At 45.0% G+C, this 13,098-nt stretch overlaps 1 protein-coding gene and 1 long non-coding RNA gene across 2 annotated transcripts in view; both read right to left on the bottom strand.

Moving 5' to 3' along the window:
- Positions 1 to 177, bottom strand: part of LOC130191311 (nuclear GTPase SLIP-GC-like) — a 10,092-nt gene extending 9,915 nt beyond the window's left edge. The window contains exon 1 of the mRNA XM_056411007.1: positions 3 to 177. Within this exon, the coding sequence (XP_056266982.1) occupies positions 3 to 177 (175 nt within the window). The remainder of the gene's footprint in view (positions 1 to 2) is intronic.
- Positions 178 to 452: 275 nt separating this feature from the next.
- Positions 453 to 1,654, bottom strand: LOC130191318 (uncharacterized). Its single transcript, XR_008831161.1, has 3 exons — positions 866 to 1,654; positions 609 to 766; positions 453 to 496 (listed from the first exon to the last, which is right to left on the bottom strand). It is a non-coding gene; the product is annotated as an uncharacterized LOC130191318 (long non-coding RNA).
- Between the last annotated feature and the right edge of the window lie 11,444 nt (positions 1,655 to 13,098).

Raw genomic sequence — 13,098 nt, 5'->3', positions numbered from 1 at the left:
ACCCGCAGCTGGGATCTGACGAGCAGGCCGGAGGACAGCTCGGTGGTCGGCGGACTGACCGCGGGACAGAAACACCTGCTGCAGCCGGCTGCTGGCTTCAGTGGCAGAGCGCCTCGCCCAGACCCCGGCTCCTTCTCGAGACGCGGCATCCGCGACGCTTTCGTTCACGGTGGGCATTCCGCCGCTCCCATGGCGCGCTCAGTCACGTCGTTAACGGAGAAAAGCACTGAGAACAGAAATGGTTTTAGAGTGATTGTTGTGAAGCGACCCGACTCTGGGATCTGACGAGCAGGCTGGAGGACAGCTCGGTGGTCGGCGGACTGACCACGGGACAGACACCTGCTGCAGCCGGCTGCTGGCTTCAGTCGCAGAGCGCCTTTCGCTCCAGACCCCCGGCTCCTTCTCGAGACGCGGCATCCGCGACGCTTTCATTCACGGTGCGGCATTCCCGCCGGCTCCCTGGCGCTCGCCGTCACGTCGTTAACGGAGCAAAGCACTGAGAACAGAAATGGTTTTAGAGTGATTGTTGTGAAGCGACTAGACGCTGGGATCTGACGAGCAGGCTGGAGGACAGCTCGTCGGACTGACCGCGGGACAGAGACACCTACTGCAGCCGGCTGCTGGCTTCAGTGGCAGAGCGCCTTTCGCTCCAGACCCCCGGCTCCTTCTCGAGACGCGGCATCCGCGACGCTTTCGTTCACGGTGGGGCATTCCCGCCGGCTCCCATGGCGCTCGCCGTCAGTCACGTCGTTAACGGAGAAAAGCACTGAGAACAGAAATGGTTTTAGAGTGATTGTTGTGAAGTGACCCGCAGCTGGGATCTGACGAGCAGGCCGGAGGACAGCTCGGTGGTCGGCGGACTGACCGCGGGACAGACACCTGCTGCAGCCGGCTGCTGGCTTCAGTGGCAGAGCGCCTCTCGCTCCAGACCCCCGGCTCCATCTCGAGACGCGGCATCCGCGAGGCTTTCGTTCAAGGTGCGGCATTCCCGCCGGCTAGCCGGCTCGTCGTTGATGGAGCAAAACAATGAGAACAGAAATGGTTTTAGAGTTTTGAGTGAACATTCAACATATTGAAGATTGTTTCCAGAAATGATATCAAAATATTCATAATAATTAGCGTCAATGTTATCAAGTGTAGAGTGAAATCATTCAACAAATACATAAATGGGCTCCACGTGAGTGGACTAAACCTCTTACTTTGGAGAAAAAAGATTTTCAATAATTATTATGAATATTTTGTCATATTATATATATATATATATATATATGAAGTTTCGCGGCGCTGGGATTTGACGAGGAGGCTGGAGCACAGCTCTGCAGACTGTACCCGCGGTCAGAGACACCTGCTGCACACACACACACACACACACACACAGAAACACATAGACACTCACATACGTACACACACACACGGGCAGAGACACACACGCACACACACACAGACAGACACACACAGACACACACTCACACACAGGTATCAAGTGTAAGATGACACCATTCGTGTTCTACATCAATGAGCCCATTAATCTAGATATTGAACGATTTCAAAGTAAGAGGCCTTAAAAAGGGTTCACCTTTCTACCACTAGATGGCAGTATAGTACTAACATAAATATCGGAATGACAGCAAGATCATTTTGTCATGTATTTATTGAAGTTACTTGTATATTGACCTCTAGTCTTATTTATTCTTATGGTATATGTTGTTTCGCCTGCGTATTCTCACAGCAAAAAGCATTGTAACGGATCATATGAATTGGCGTGAAGCCTTTCTGCTGGTGAGTCCTTTATTTTCTTTTTATAGGTGACAATACATTAATTAAAACTCGTACACTATCACCACCTTAACAGAGTTAGTCCCATATGGGTCAAATCAAGTATTAAACTTGTTATAAAATGCGCATCTGTCCGTAATCTAAACTATAAAGTTCGCATTTTAACCTAAAAAATAAGTGCGCTTCCTTTTAACCTTTCAAAATAAAAGTCTGATTTGTCTGTTAAGCGGAAGTAGTAAAAAAGGCATACATCAAAACCAATAAGGAAAATGCTAAACAGTCAAACAACTCAAAACAATAAACCCTTCATGGGGTTATTTACAGGTGTGGTTACTTCTCATCAATAATAATGTGGAAATTGTTAATAAAACATGATTTACCCTTCAACTTCCACTGATATGCATGCAAACTAATACATCGTCTCACACACACACACACTGACAGAAACACATAGACACTCACATACGTACACACACACACACAGAATGACAGACACACACACACGTAACGCTAATGTTTTAAAGACTAAACACGGATGACTTTGCTGTAAAATGCCCAACCCTGTATCACAAAAATTACGTTCCCCCAGACCAAAAATGCAATTTGCAGTTACGTTTGACTCAAACGTATTTCTCTCCAAATCACGTTTGACTGAAACGTATTCTCTCTAGATTACGTTTGTATTTGATATTATAATTACAAATACGTCTCTGATCAACGATCTTTGCCGCTTGTTTTCTCTTTTCTACAATGCTGTTATGAATTGTAAAAGCGTCCTCCAGTCTTATTTATTATTATGCTTTTATGTTGTTGCGTATGCGATTATGACAGCAATAAGTAACGGATCATATGATAGTGTGTTTTAATTAATGTATTGTCACCTAAAGAAAGAAACTTCACGCCATGCTATAATGCTTATTGCTGTCAGAATACGGTGAAACAACATATAACATAATACTAAATAAGACTAGAGGACGCTTTTACAATTCATCACAGCAGTGTAGAAAAGAGACAACAAACGGCAATCATCAGAGGTATTTGTAATTATAATACGCCAAATACAAACGTAATCTGGAGAGAGAAATACGTTTCAGTCAAACTTAATTTGAGAGAAATACTTTCAGTCAAACGAACTGCAAATTGCTCGATGAATAACGTTGGTCTCAATGTGCGATCAGCTGTGAGACCTCAGCCCAGGGACCGTCTGCAAAACGCAATGCAAGAAAACATATTCAATATCTCCACTGAAAGATTGTGTATGCTGACATACCTTATACCATACGTCAAATGGCCACCCTGTGTTGTACTACAGCTGTTATTTAGAAAACCTCATCTTAAATAATGATTATGAATTATATTTAATAACAGTGACGCTATTGAAAATTGTTTCCATACATTATATCAAAATATTCATAATAATTATTCAAAATCTTATTTTCTTCACAATAAAAGGTGTCGTCCACTCGTGTTGAGCCCATTATTGGAGACATTGAATGATTTCACTCTACTCTTGATAACAGTGACCATATTAAAGATCTTTTCCATTAAATATGACAAAATATTCATAATAATTATTCAAAATCTTTTTCTCCAACGTAGAGGTGTCCACTCACGTGGAGCCCGGTGATGTATTTGTTGAATGATTTCACTCTACACTTGATAACATTGACGCTAATTATTATGAATATGTTGATATCATTTATGGAAACAATCTTCAATATTGTCAATGTTATCAAGTATAGAGTGAAATCGTTCAACATGTACATCAATGGGCTCCACCTGAGTGGACTACCCCTCTTACTTTGGAGAAAAAAGATTTTGAATAATTGTTATGAATATTTTGTCATATTTTATGGAACCCATCTTTCATAGCTTCACTGTTATCAAGTGTAGAGTGAAATCATCCAATGTCTCCAATAATGGGCTCAACATGAGTGGACTACACCTTTTATCATGAAGAGAAATAGATTTAGAATAATTATTATGAATATTTTGCCATATTTTATGGGGAAATCTTCAATCTTGTCACGTTACGAGGCGCTGGGATTTGATGAGCAGCAGGCAGGCTGGAGCACAGGTCTGAAGACTGACCGAGACACATGCTTTCAGCCGGCTGCTGGAAAGCAGGAGGCATTAAAAAGGGTTCACCTTTCTACCACTAGATGGCAGTATAGTATAGTATATGCACATATTCCATTTCATTCCTTAATTTTACCAAAAAAAGCCGGTCTCCGAGATCGATGAATAACGTTGGTGTCTATGTGCGATCAGCTGTGAGACCTCAGTCCAGGGACCGTCTGCAAAACGCAATCCAAGAAAACATATTTAAAAATATTCAAAATTCAAAATCTTAAATACTGTTATCAAGTGTAGAGTTAAATCACATACCTGTAGAGTCAGCCAGGCAGCTCATGCCGTCACAGCATCCCAACCTGTTGTCAGAGCTCCGGTCCTTTCAAGCTGCCGCCTTTTGCCTGCCCTGCAGTCTCTTTTAGGAAATGAATGGTTTCATCTTACACTTTATAACAATGAAGCTATCGCAGATTGATTCCATAAATTGTTAAATATAATTCATAATAATTATTTCAGAAGAGGTTTTGACAGAGCAAAACACAGAGAACATAAATGGTTTTAGAGTGATTCTTGTGAAGTTACGCCGCTGGGATTTGATGAGCAGGCTGGAGCCGCGGGACAGACACCTGCTGCCGTCTCCCCCCCCTAAAAGGCTGCTGGCTTCAGTCGAATCGTCCCTTCCTCATGAGCCCCTCTCTTTCACAAGACGCCGCGGAACAGTTTATTCTAGAAATAAAACAGTACATCACATTTAAAGTTCTTGGCTCTTGTTTCCTCTGTTTCCCTGTCTGGACTATGGGGTGCACGGCACGGGGACTCCCGTGCAGCTCCTGTACTCGGGACCAAGCCGAGAACTGGTCAAGATTCGCCTGGGAAATTCGTTGCGGGTTGGGGTTAGTTAGAAGAAGGGGTTAGGGGTTAGTTAGGGGTTAGAGTTAGGAGTTAGGGGTTAGGGTTATAGTTAGGGGGTTAGAGTTAGGAGTTAGAGTTAGGGGTTAGGGGTTAGGGTTCAGACCCTGGCTCCTTCTCGAGACGCAGCATCCGCGAGGCAGGCTTTCATTCACGGTGCGGCATTCCCGCCAGCTCACTGGCGCCAAAGCACTAAGAACAGAAATGGTTTTAGAGTGATTGTTGTGAAGTGACGCTGGGATCTGAAGAGCAGGCCTGAGGACATTGAAGAAAATATATTTCCATTCCAATACAAGCAATCATAGCTGACTCTAAACTGCAACACCAGATAAACAGTTCTGATAATCCATGGGTCAAATTGACCCTTAAAGTGTGGAAAAATATCATTAGAGAATACAAACTTGAAGGAGATCTACTGTGCCTTAAATGGTGTGGATATGACTCAGACTTCACACCAAATAAAATGGACACCAGATTCAAAAATTGATTGAGAGATAATGGAATAACAGCTCTATGCAATATTATGAAGGGAAACAAACTGTTTAGTTTTGAAATTATTAAAGAAAATTATCTTTTAGAGAAACAGGACTTCTTTAGATACCTACATTTATGCATTTTGTCAATGAAAATGTTAAAAAGGTAACAGAGGTAAACTCAGTCTCATAGAACTGTTTAAAAGAGCATACAAGTCAAATTGCAATATCAGCCATGTATAAATGCTTTCTAGAGCTTAAAACTCATTCAACAGCATACATTAAAGCAAAATGGGAAAAGGAATCTGGGATAGATATTTCTGAGGAAGAATGGACATTAATATGGGGTACCAATGGAAATGTACCAGTTCAATGAGCTGGCGAGTTTAACTGGAAAAATTGCATAAGATACTTCATTACACCATCTCAGACATCTCATTATAGCGATAACATTCCTGTTTGCTGGAGAAAGTGTGACCAAAGCGCAAACCATTACCACATCTTCTGGGACTGTCCCATCATTCAAAACTTTTGGAAGGCGGTACACAATGCTTTCCAGGACATCTTTCGCGAGGACATCCCTTGGACTTTAAGATTCTGTACCTTGAAATATACCTCAAAGCTGGCCGAAGGGGACAGACTCTTGATAAATGCAATGCTGGTGGCCAGTAAAAGTCTATTACCAGAAAATGGTTATTACCAGAGTGTCCTACAATTACATCATGGAGAGACATTGTAACAGAGATCTACAGAATGGAGCAGATTACAGCCCATGTTAACCAAAGAACGGAAACATTTCTGAAGCACTGGCTAAAGCGATGACCCCATGAGACGTGAAGTCAAAAGGACTCCGGGGAGAAAGCAGAGTTAGTAACGTGTGATTGAGAGATGAAAATTCATCCTCAAGTTTGATTGCCAGCACCAGACTCCTGTGCAACTCTCTTCAGTCCGGGTCCGGTAATAACTGATACATTTCATATTGGTCATGTCTATATCCGATCCGATGTGAGGTCAGTGATGTCTTGTGTGCACAGATTGTAAAGCCCTCTGATACAAATTGGTGATTTGTGATATTGGGTTATTTAAAATGAACTGAATTAAATTAAATTGAATATATTAACTTTCAGACAATAAAAAAAAAGAGTCAGACATTGTTTCACTCGCATTATGCAACATCACAAAGTCTGCATCATACTTAATGGTCCACTGTTTTGCCAGACTGCTGGTCCCCTGAGAAGCCTCGTCGGTCGGTCGCACTCTGTGACAATAACAGCGAAAACAGGAACGCCGAAAAGATTATTACATAAAATACATACACAACAGCAATTAGACTGTCTTTCAGGCAATTTCTGAAACAATTGATCACGGTTGATGTTCTTGTCAAAATGCTCTTGTCTGATATTTATGTTTCACGTCTTTATCTGACGTCAAGTCGATGTGAGACCAGTTTATTCTTCATTCAGTGTGTAATAAAGCATGTAGCCTATAACGACGTCTAACATAAATATCGGAATGACAGCAAGATCATTTTGTCATGTACTTATTGAAGTTACTAGTATATTGAACAGGCATCAGCAGAGTCACCTACTTTGTCCTCTGCTTCTCAAGTACGGTGTGCGGTATTAACTGTTTTTTGAATTAACTGGTTTTGGTACGGGTACCGTGCATGAGACAGATGTTCCGTAGGAGTGGCCTCGAGTTGCCTCTCAGGACCCGTCTCGACCAACTAGGAAATGCACATTTCCATCGCTTAGCCTCTCTGTCACGTCCTTTGTTTTCTTTTTTTAGGTGACAATACATGAATTAAAACTCGTACACTATCACCACCTTAAAAGCACTGAGAACAGAAATGGTTTTTAGAGTGATTGTTGTGAAGCGACCCGACGCTGGGATCTGACGAGCAGGCCGGATGACAGCTCGGTGGTCGGCGGACTGACCACGGGACAGACACCTGCTGCAGCCGGCTGCTGGCTTCAGTGGCAGAGCGCCTTTCGCTCCAGACCCCCGGCTCCTTCTCGAGACGCGGCATCCGCGAGGCTTTCGTTCAAGGTGCGGCATTCCCGCTGGCTAGCCGGCTCGTCGTTGATGGAGCAAAACAATGAGAACAGAAATGGTTTTAGAGTTTTGAGTGAACATTCAACATATTGAAGATTGTTTCCAGAAATGATATCAAAATATTCATAATAATTAGCGTCAATGTTATCAAGTGCAAGATGAAACCATTCATTGCCTATATCAATTGTCCAATGTAAGAGGTGTAGTGTAGAGCCCATTGATGTAGATATTGAATGATTTCATCCGACACTTGATAACATTGACGCGATTGAAGATTGTTTCCATAAATGATATCAAAATATTCATAATAATTAGCGTCAATGTTATCAAGTGTAGAGTGAAATCATTCAACAAATACATAAATGGGCTCCACGTGAGTGGACTAAACCTCTTACTTTGGAGAAAAAAGATTTTGAATAATTATTATGAATATTTTGTCATATTATATATATATATGAAGTTTCGCGGCGCTGGGATTTGACGAGGAGGCTGGAGCACAGCTCTGCAGACTGTACCCGCGGTCAGAGACACCTGCTGCACACACACACACACACACACACACACACACACACACAGAAACACATAGACACTCACATACGTACACACACACAGGCAGAGACACACACTTACACACGCACACACACACACAGACAGACACACACAGACACACACTCACACACAGGTATCAAGTGTAAGATGACACCATTCGTTTTCTACATCAATGAGCCCATTAATCTAGATATTGAACGATTTCAAAGTAAGAGGCCTTAAAAAGGGTTCACCTTTCTACCACTAGATGGCAGTATAGTACTAACATAAATATCGGAATGACAGCAAGATCATTTTGTCATGTATTTATTGAAGTTACTAGTATATTGACCTCTAGTCTTATTTATTCTTATGTTATATGTTGTTTCGCCTGCGTATTCTGACAGCAAAAAGCATTGTAACGGATCATATGAATTGGCGTGAAGCCTTTCTGCTGGTGAGTCCTTTATTTTCTTTTTATAGGTGACAATACATTAATTAAAACTCGTACACTATCACCACCTTAACAGAGTTAGTCCCATACGGGTCAAATCAACTATTAAACTTGTTATAAAATGCTCATCTGTCCGTAATCTAAACCATAAAGTTCGCTTTTTAACCTAAAAAATAAGTGCGCTTCCTTTTAACCTTTCAAAATAAAAGTCCGATTTGTCTGTTAAGCGGAAGTAGTATAAAGCGTCTATATTTATTCAAACAATACAATATAATATGCATACATCAAAATCAATAAGGAAAATGCTTAACAGTCAAACAACTCAAAACAATAAACCCTTCATTTATTTCATTTATTTACAGGCGTGTTTACTTCTCATCAATAATAATTCGGGAATTGTTAATAAAACATGATTTACCCTTCAACTTCCACTGATATGCATGCAAACTAATACATCGTTTCACAAACACACACACACACACACACACACACACACACACACACTGACAGAAACACATAGACACTCACATACATACGTACACACACACACAGACAGAGATACACACATACTCACACACACAGACACAAACTCAGACACACACAGTTATCAAGTGTAAGATGAAACCATTCGTTTTCTACATCAATGAGCCAGAGGTGTAGTGTAGAGCCTATTAATGTAGATATTGAACGATTTCAAAGTAGGAGGCATTAAAAAGGGTTCACCTTTCTACCACTAGATGGCAGTATAGTACTAACATAAATATCGGAATGACAGCAAGATCATTTTGTCATGTATTTAGTTGCAACCCTGTATCAAAAAAAATTACGTTCCCCCAGACCTAAAATGCAATTTGCAGTTACGTTTCACTGAAACGTATTTCTCACCAAATTAAGTTTGACTGAAACGTATTTCTCTCCAAATCACGTTTGTATTTGACGTATTATAATTACAAATACGTCTCTGATCAACGTATCTTTGCCGTTTGTTATCTCTCTTTTCTACAATGCTGTTATGAATTGTAAAAAACGTCCTCTAGTCTTATTTATTATTATGTTATATGTTGTTTTGCCTGCGTATTATGACAGCAATAAGCGTTGTAACGGATCATATGATTGTGTACGAGTTTTAATTAATGTATTGTCACCTAAAGAAAGAAAATAAAGGAGTCACCAGAAGTAAGTCTTCACGCCAATTCATATGATCCGTTACAACGCTTATTGCTGTCATAATAGTCTACGCAGGCGAAACAACATATATAACATAATAATAAATAAGACGCTTTTTACAATTCATAACAGCATTGTAGAAAAGAGAGATAACAAACGGCAAAGATACGTTGATCAGAGACGTATTTGTAATTATAATACTGTAACGGACTGAGGGAATGTTATGTTATAAATGTTATGTTCCGGATGTAAGTGAACGTCTCACGAGCTGGTAGCTGTGAGGCGTGTCTGTGATTGGACAGCGAGTGATGTTGTTGTGTGTGTGTTGTTGTGTTACGACTCGTTCGGGGCAGAGCTATGACCCGGAGCAGACGTGAAGCTGGTTTGGAGGTTTTCACGGCGTTTTGCGGGGGTTTTGGCGTAGGCTACGGCCAACAGTAGCTTGTTCTATGTTCTCTGAATAAACACCCTATAAGCCATCTACGTCTCGTAGCGTTCCTGACCCAGGGTCGCTACATTTGGTGTCAGAAGTAAAACTTTCGCTATCATCAACATCGCCACGCGAGGTAGCAGCAGAGAAGCTAAGTGGCTAACGCTCGTCAACGGTGAGAAACATGACGTCGGGGAGCCGTCTCAAGATTAAACGGGAAGGAGAAAGTGGCGAACGGGAATTGGACGGCGCAGCCGGAGCCTGGCAGACGACGGAGCACCGAGAGCGGGTAAAAGAAATGACAGCTAGAATGGCTGCGGAGGCTGGCTTTGGCCACTCGGGCCGCGCCGGTGAGGGAAATGGCGGCCGTAGAGGAATAACTGCGGCCGCAGGAAGGGACATGACTGAGCACACGGAGACACGGAGAGAAGCTATTGCGTCCACAATAAAGACCCCCAGATATGACGGTAAATCCAACTGGGAAGCTTTTCATGCACAATTTGAACTATTAGCCCATGCCAGTAGATGGTCCACTGAAGTAAAAGCTCTCCAGTTAGCGATGTGCCTCACGGGTGACGCTTTATCAAGCCTGCTGCTGCTGAGTCCTGATGATCGGAGTGATTATGATGCACTAATTGGGGCTCTAAAGCGACGATTTGGACAATGCTCTGCCACTAGCCTGCTCCGCTCTGAACTATGCAGCAGACAGCGACGGCCAGAGGAGCCGCTGAGGGAGCTCGCTAATGACATTGAGGGCTTGTTCACCGCACCTCGCCCACATGCCCTCGTCCATCCAGAGTGAGCTAGCGAGGGACCATTTCCTCCAGGCCCTGCTGCCAGCTGACCTGCGCATCCAGACACTACTCGCTCACCCTGGGTCGCTCCAGGAGGCTTTGGAGTCAGCAACGGAGAGAGATGCTGTGTGCTGGCGCCATGGGTAAAGTGGTTGAAAAAGCACCAAAAGGAGCGCTGCTTGTGAGACGGAAAGGGAGTTGGCGCAGCCTGCCTGGGTGGGGAGCTAACCCAGCTAGTGAGGGCTGCCACTTGAGAGATGAGAGGCAAGACAAGCCACTACCAAGAGTCTGCTGGGGTGTGGCCAGCCTGGCCACCTGATCCGACACTGCCCCGTGCCACCGCGAACAAGGAAACGAGCCGGGACCGCATAATCGGACGATGCGGACCCCTGGCACTCTGTCCCAGCCCTCTAATTAACGAAGCTACGCAACCGTCCGACCAAATAAGGGCAACCAGACCACCGGAGGATTTTGATGGTCAGCTAGAGCGACTAGTGGTGCTGGGTCGAACATGGATAGGAGACTGTTGGTATACAATGCTCACCATTGGAGGGACATGCTGCTCTGCACTGGTAGACACAGGTTCGTCAGCAACCCTGGTGAGGCCCGATGTGGTGACAAATGGAACTGATATTTTTCCCACTATCGTGAAACTGCAGTCAGTCACCGAGGAGCGAACTCCTATGGTTGGGGCAGCAATAGTGAGTCTGGGCCTGGGAGAAAAGTCTATCCGCTGCCGGTGTGGGTTGCTAACCTGGAGGACTGTATACTGGGACTGGATGTTCTCGGGGCATTGGACTGTGTCATCGACACAAAGAGAGGAACTCTCACGTTCCCTGATGGTCATGTCATCCAGATGTGGCGCCAGCCACCCCGGCCTGGCTGTGTTGCGACCCACACCGTTGCCACACTGACGGCTGAGACAACACATGATGCTGCCCCTAGCTGCATCCCTTCAAATGAGCTATCCACACTGCCCTCCACCCTGCCAGCTGCTGAGTTGCACCCACCCCAGCCTCTGTCCGCCAGCTACAAGTCCACACACACAGGTGACAAACGCCTCTCCACCTGGCGACCGTGAAAGAGTCTTGGCAGTGAAGGAGGTCTGGCAGGCAAACTGTGGTGGTCTGACTCTAGCGAACAAGACCTGTTGTGGCAGCTGCTTCTTGAGTTCAAGGACTGTTTTCAATGTCGGAGGGCGATGTGGGCCGCACAGATCTCATCCAGCATGACATCGAAACAGGAGATGCACGGCCGATTAGGATGAGACCTCGACGCCTCCCACTGGCCAGGCAGGCTGCGGCAGACAAAGCCCTGCAAGAGATGCAGCGAGCGGGAATCATCGAGCCTTCCACCAGCCCCTGGGCCTCGGCGATCGTCATGGTCCCCAAGAAGCAGAAGGAGGCGTGGCGTTTCTGTGTGGACTACAGGCCCCTCAACAAAGTGACAAAAAAGGACTCCTACCCCCTTCCACGCATCGACGAGGCCCTCGACACGGTGGCAGGGTCAGCCTGGTACTCCTCTTTGGACCTTCGGAGCGGGTATTGGCAGGTCCCTCTCAGCCCTGAAGCGAGGGCCAAAACTGCCTTCATCACGAATGGGGGCTTGTGGCAGTTTAAAGTCCTTCCGTTTGGCCTCTGCAATGCTCCTGCCACGTTCGAGAGGCTAATGGACAGGGTACTCGCTGGTATCCCTCGGCAGGAGTGTGTTGTGTACCTGGACGACATACTGGTGCATGGTGACTCCTTCCAGGCGGCTCTCGAGGCCCTGAGGCGGGTGCTGGAGAGAGTGGCAGCAGCAGGTCTAAAGCTGCACCCACAGAAATGCTCCTTCATGCAACAGGAGGTCACATTTCTGGGGCACAAGCTTGGGGGCGGCGGTGTCGGCACCATGGATGATAAAGTGCAGACGGTGAAGGATTGGCCTACCCCCAACACTGTGCAGGACCTGAAAAGCTTCCTGGGCCTGGCCTCCTACTATAGGAAGTTTGTGAGGGGTTTTTCCTGCATAGCTGTACCACTGTTCCGCCTGCTGCAAAAAGGGGTGGTGTTTGATTGGACAGAGGAGTGCCATGCAGCGTTCACTTCACTGCAGAGAGCCCTTGTGGAGGCCCCAGTCCTCTCACCGCCTGACCTCACCCTGCCTTTTATCCTCGACACGGACGCCAGTAATGCAGGCGCAGGTGCTGTGCTGGCCCAAGTGACTCCTGAAGGAGAGAGTGGTGGCGTATCACAGCAGACAGTTCAACAAGGCTGAACGCCGCTACTGTGTCACGAGACGGGAGCTGCTTGCTATGGTCTGTGCCATCCGACATTTCAGATATTACCTTGGGGCCTCCACTTCACAGTCCGGACCGACCACTCTGCCTTACAGTGGCTCATGTCTTTAAGGAGCCAGAAGGCCAGCTGGCACGCTGGATTGAGGAGCTACAGGCGATGA

The sequence above is a fragment of the Pseudoliparis swirei genome, unplaced genomic scaffold (assembly GCF_029220125.1).
Source record: "Pseudoliparis swirei isolate HS2019 ecotype Mariana Trench unplaced genomic scaffold, NWPU_hadal_v1 hadal_35, whole genome shotgun sequence".
Lineage (NCBI taxonomy): Eukaryota > Metazoa > Chordata > Actinopteri > Perciformes > Liparidae > Pseudoliparis > Pseudoliparis swirei.
Note: the sequence above shows the minus strand (reverse complement) of the source record. Positions and strands in the feature narration are given on the sequence as shown.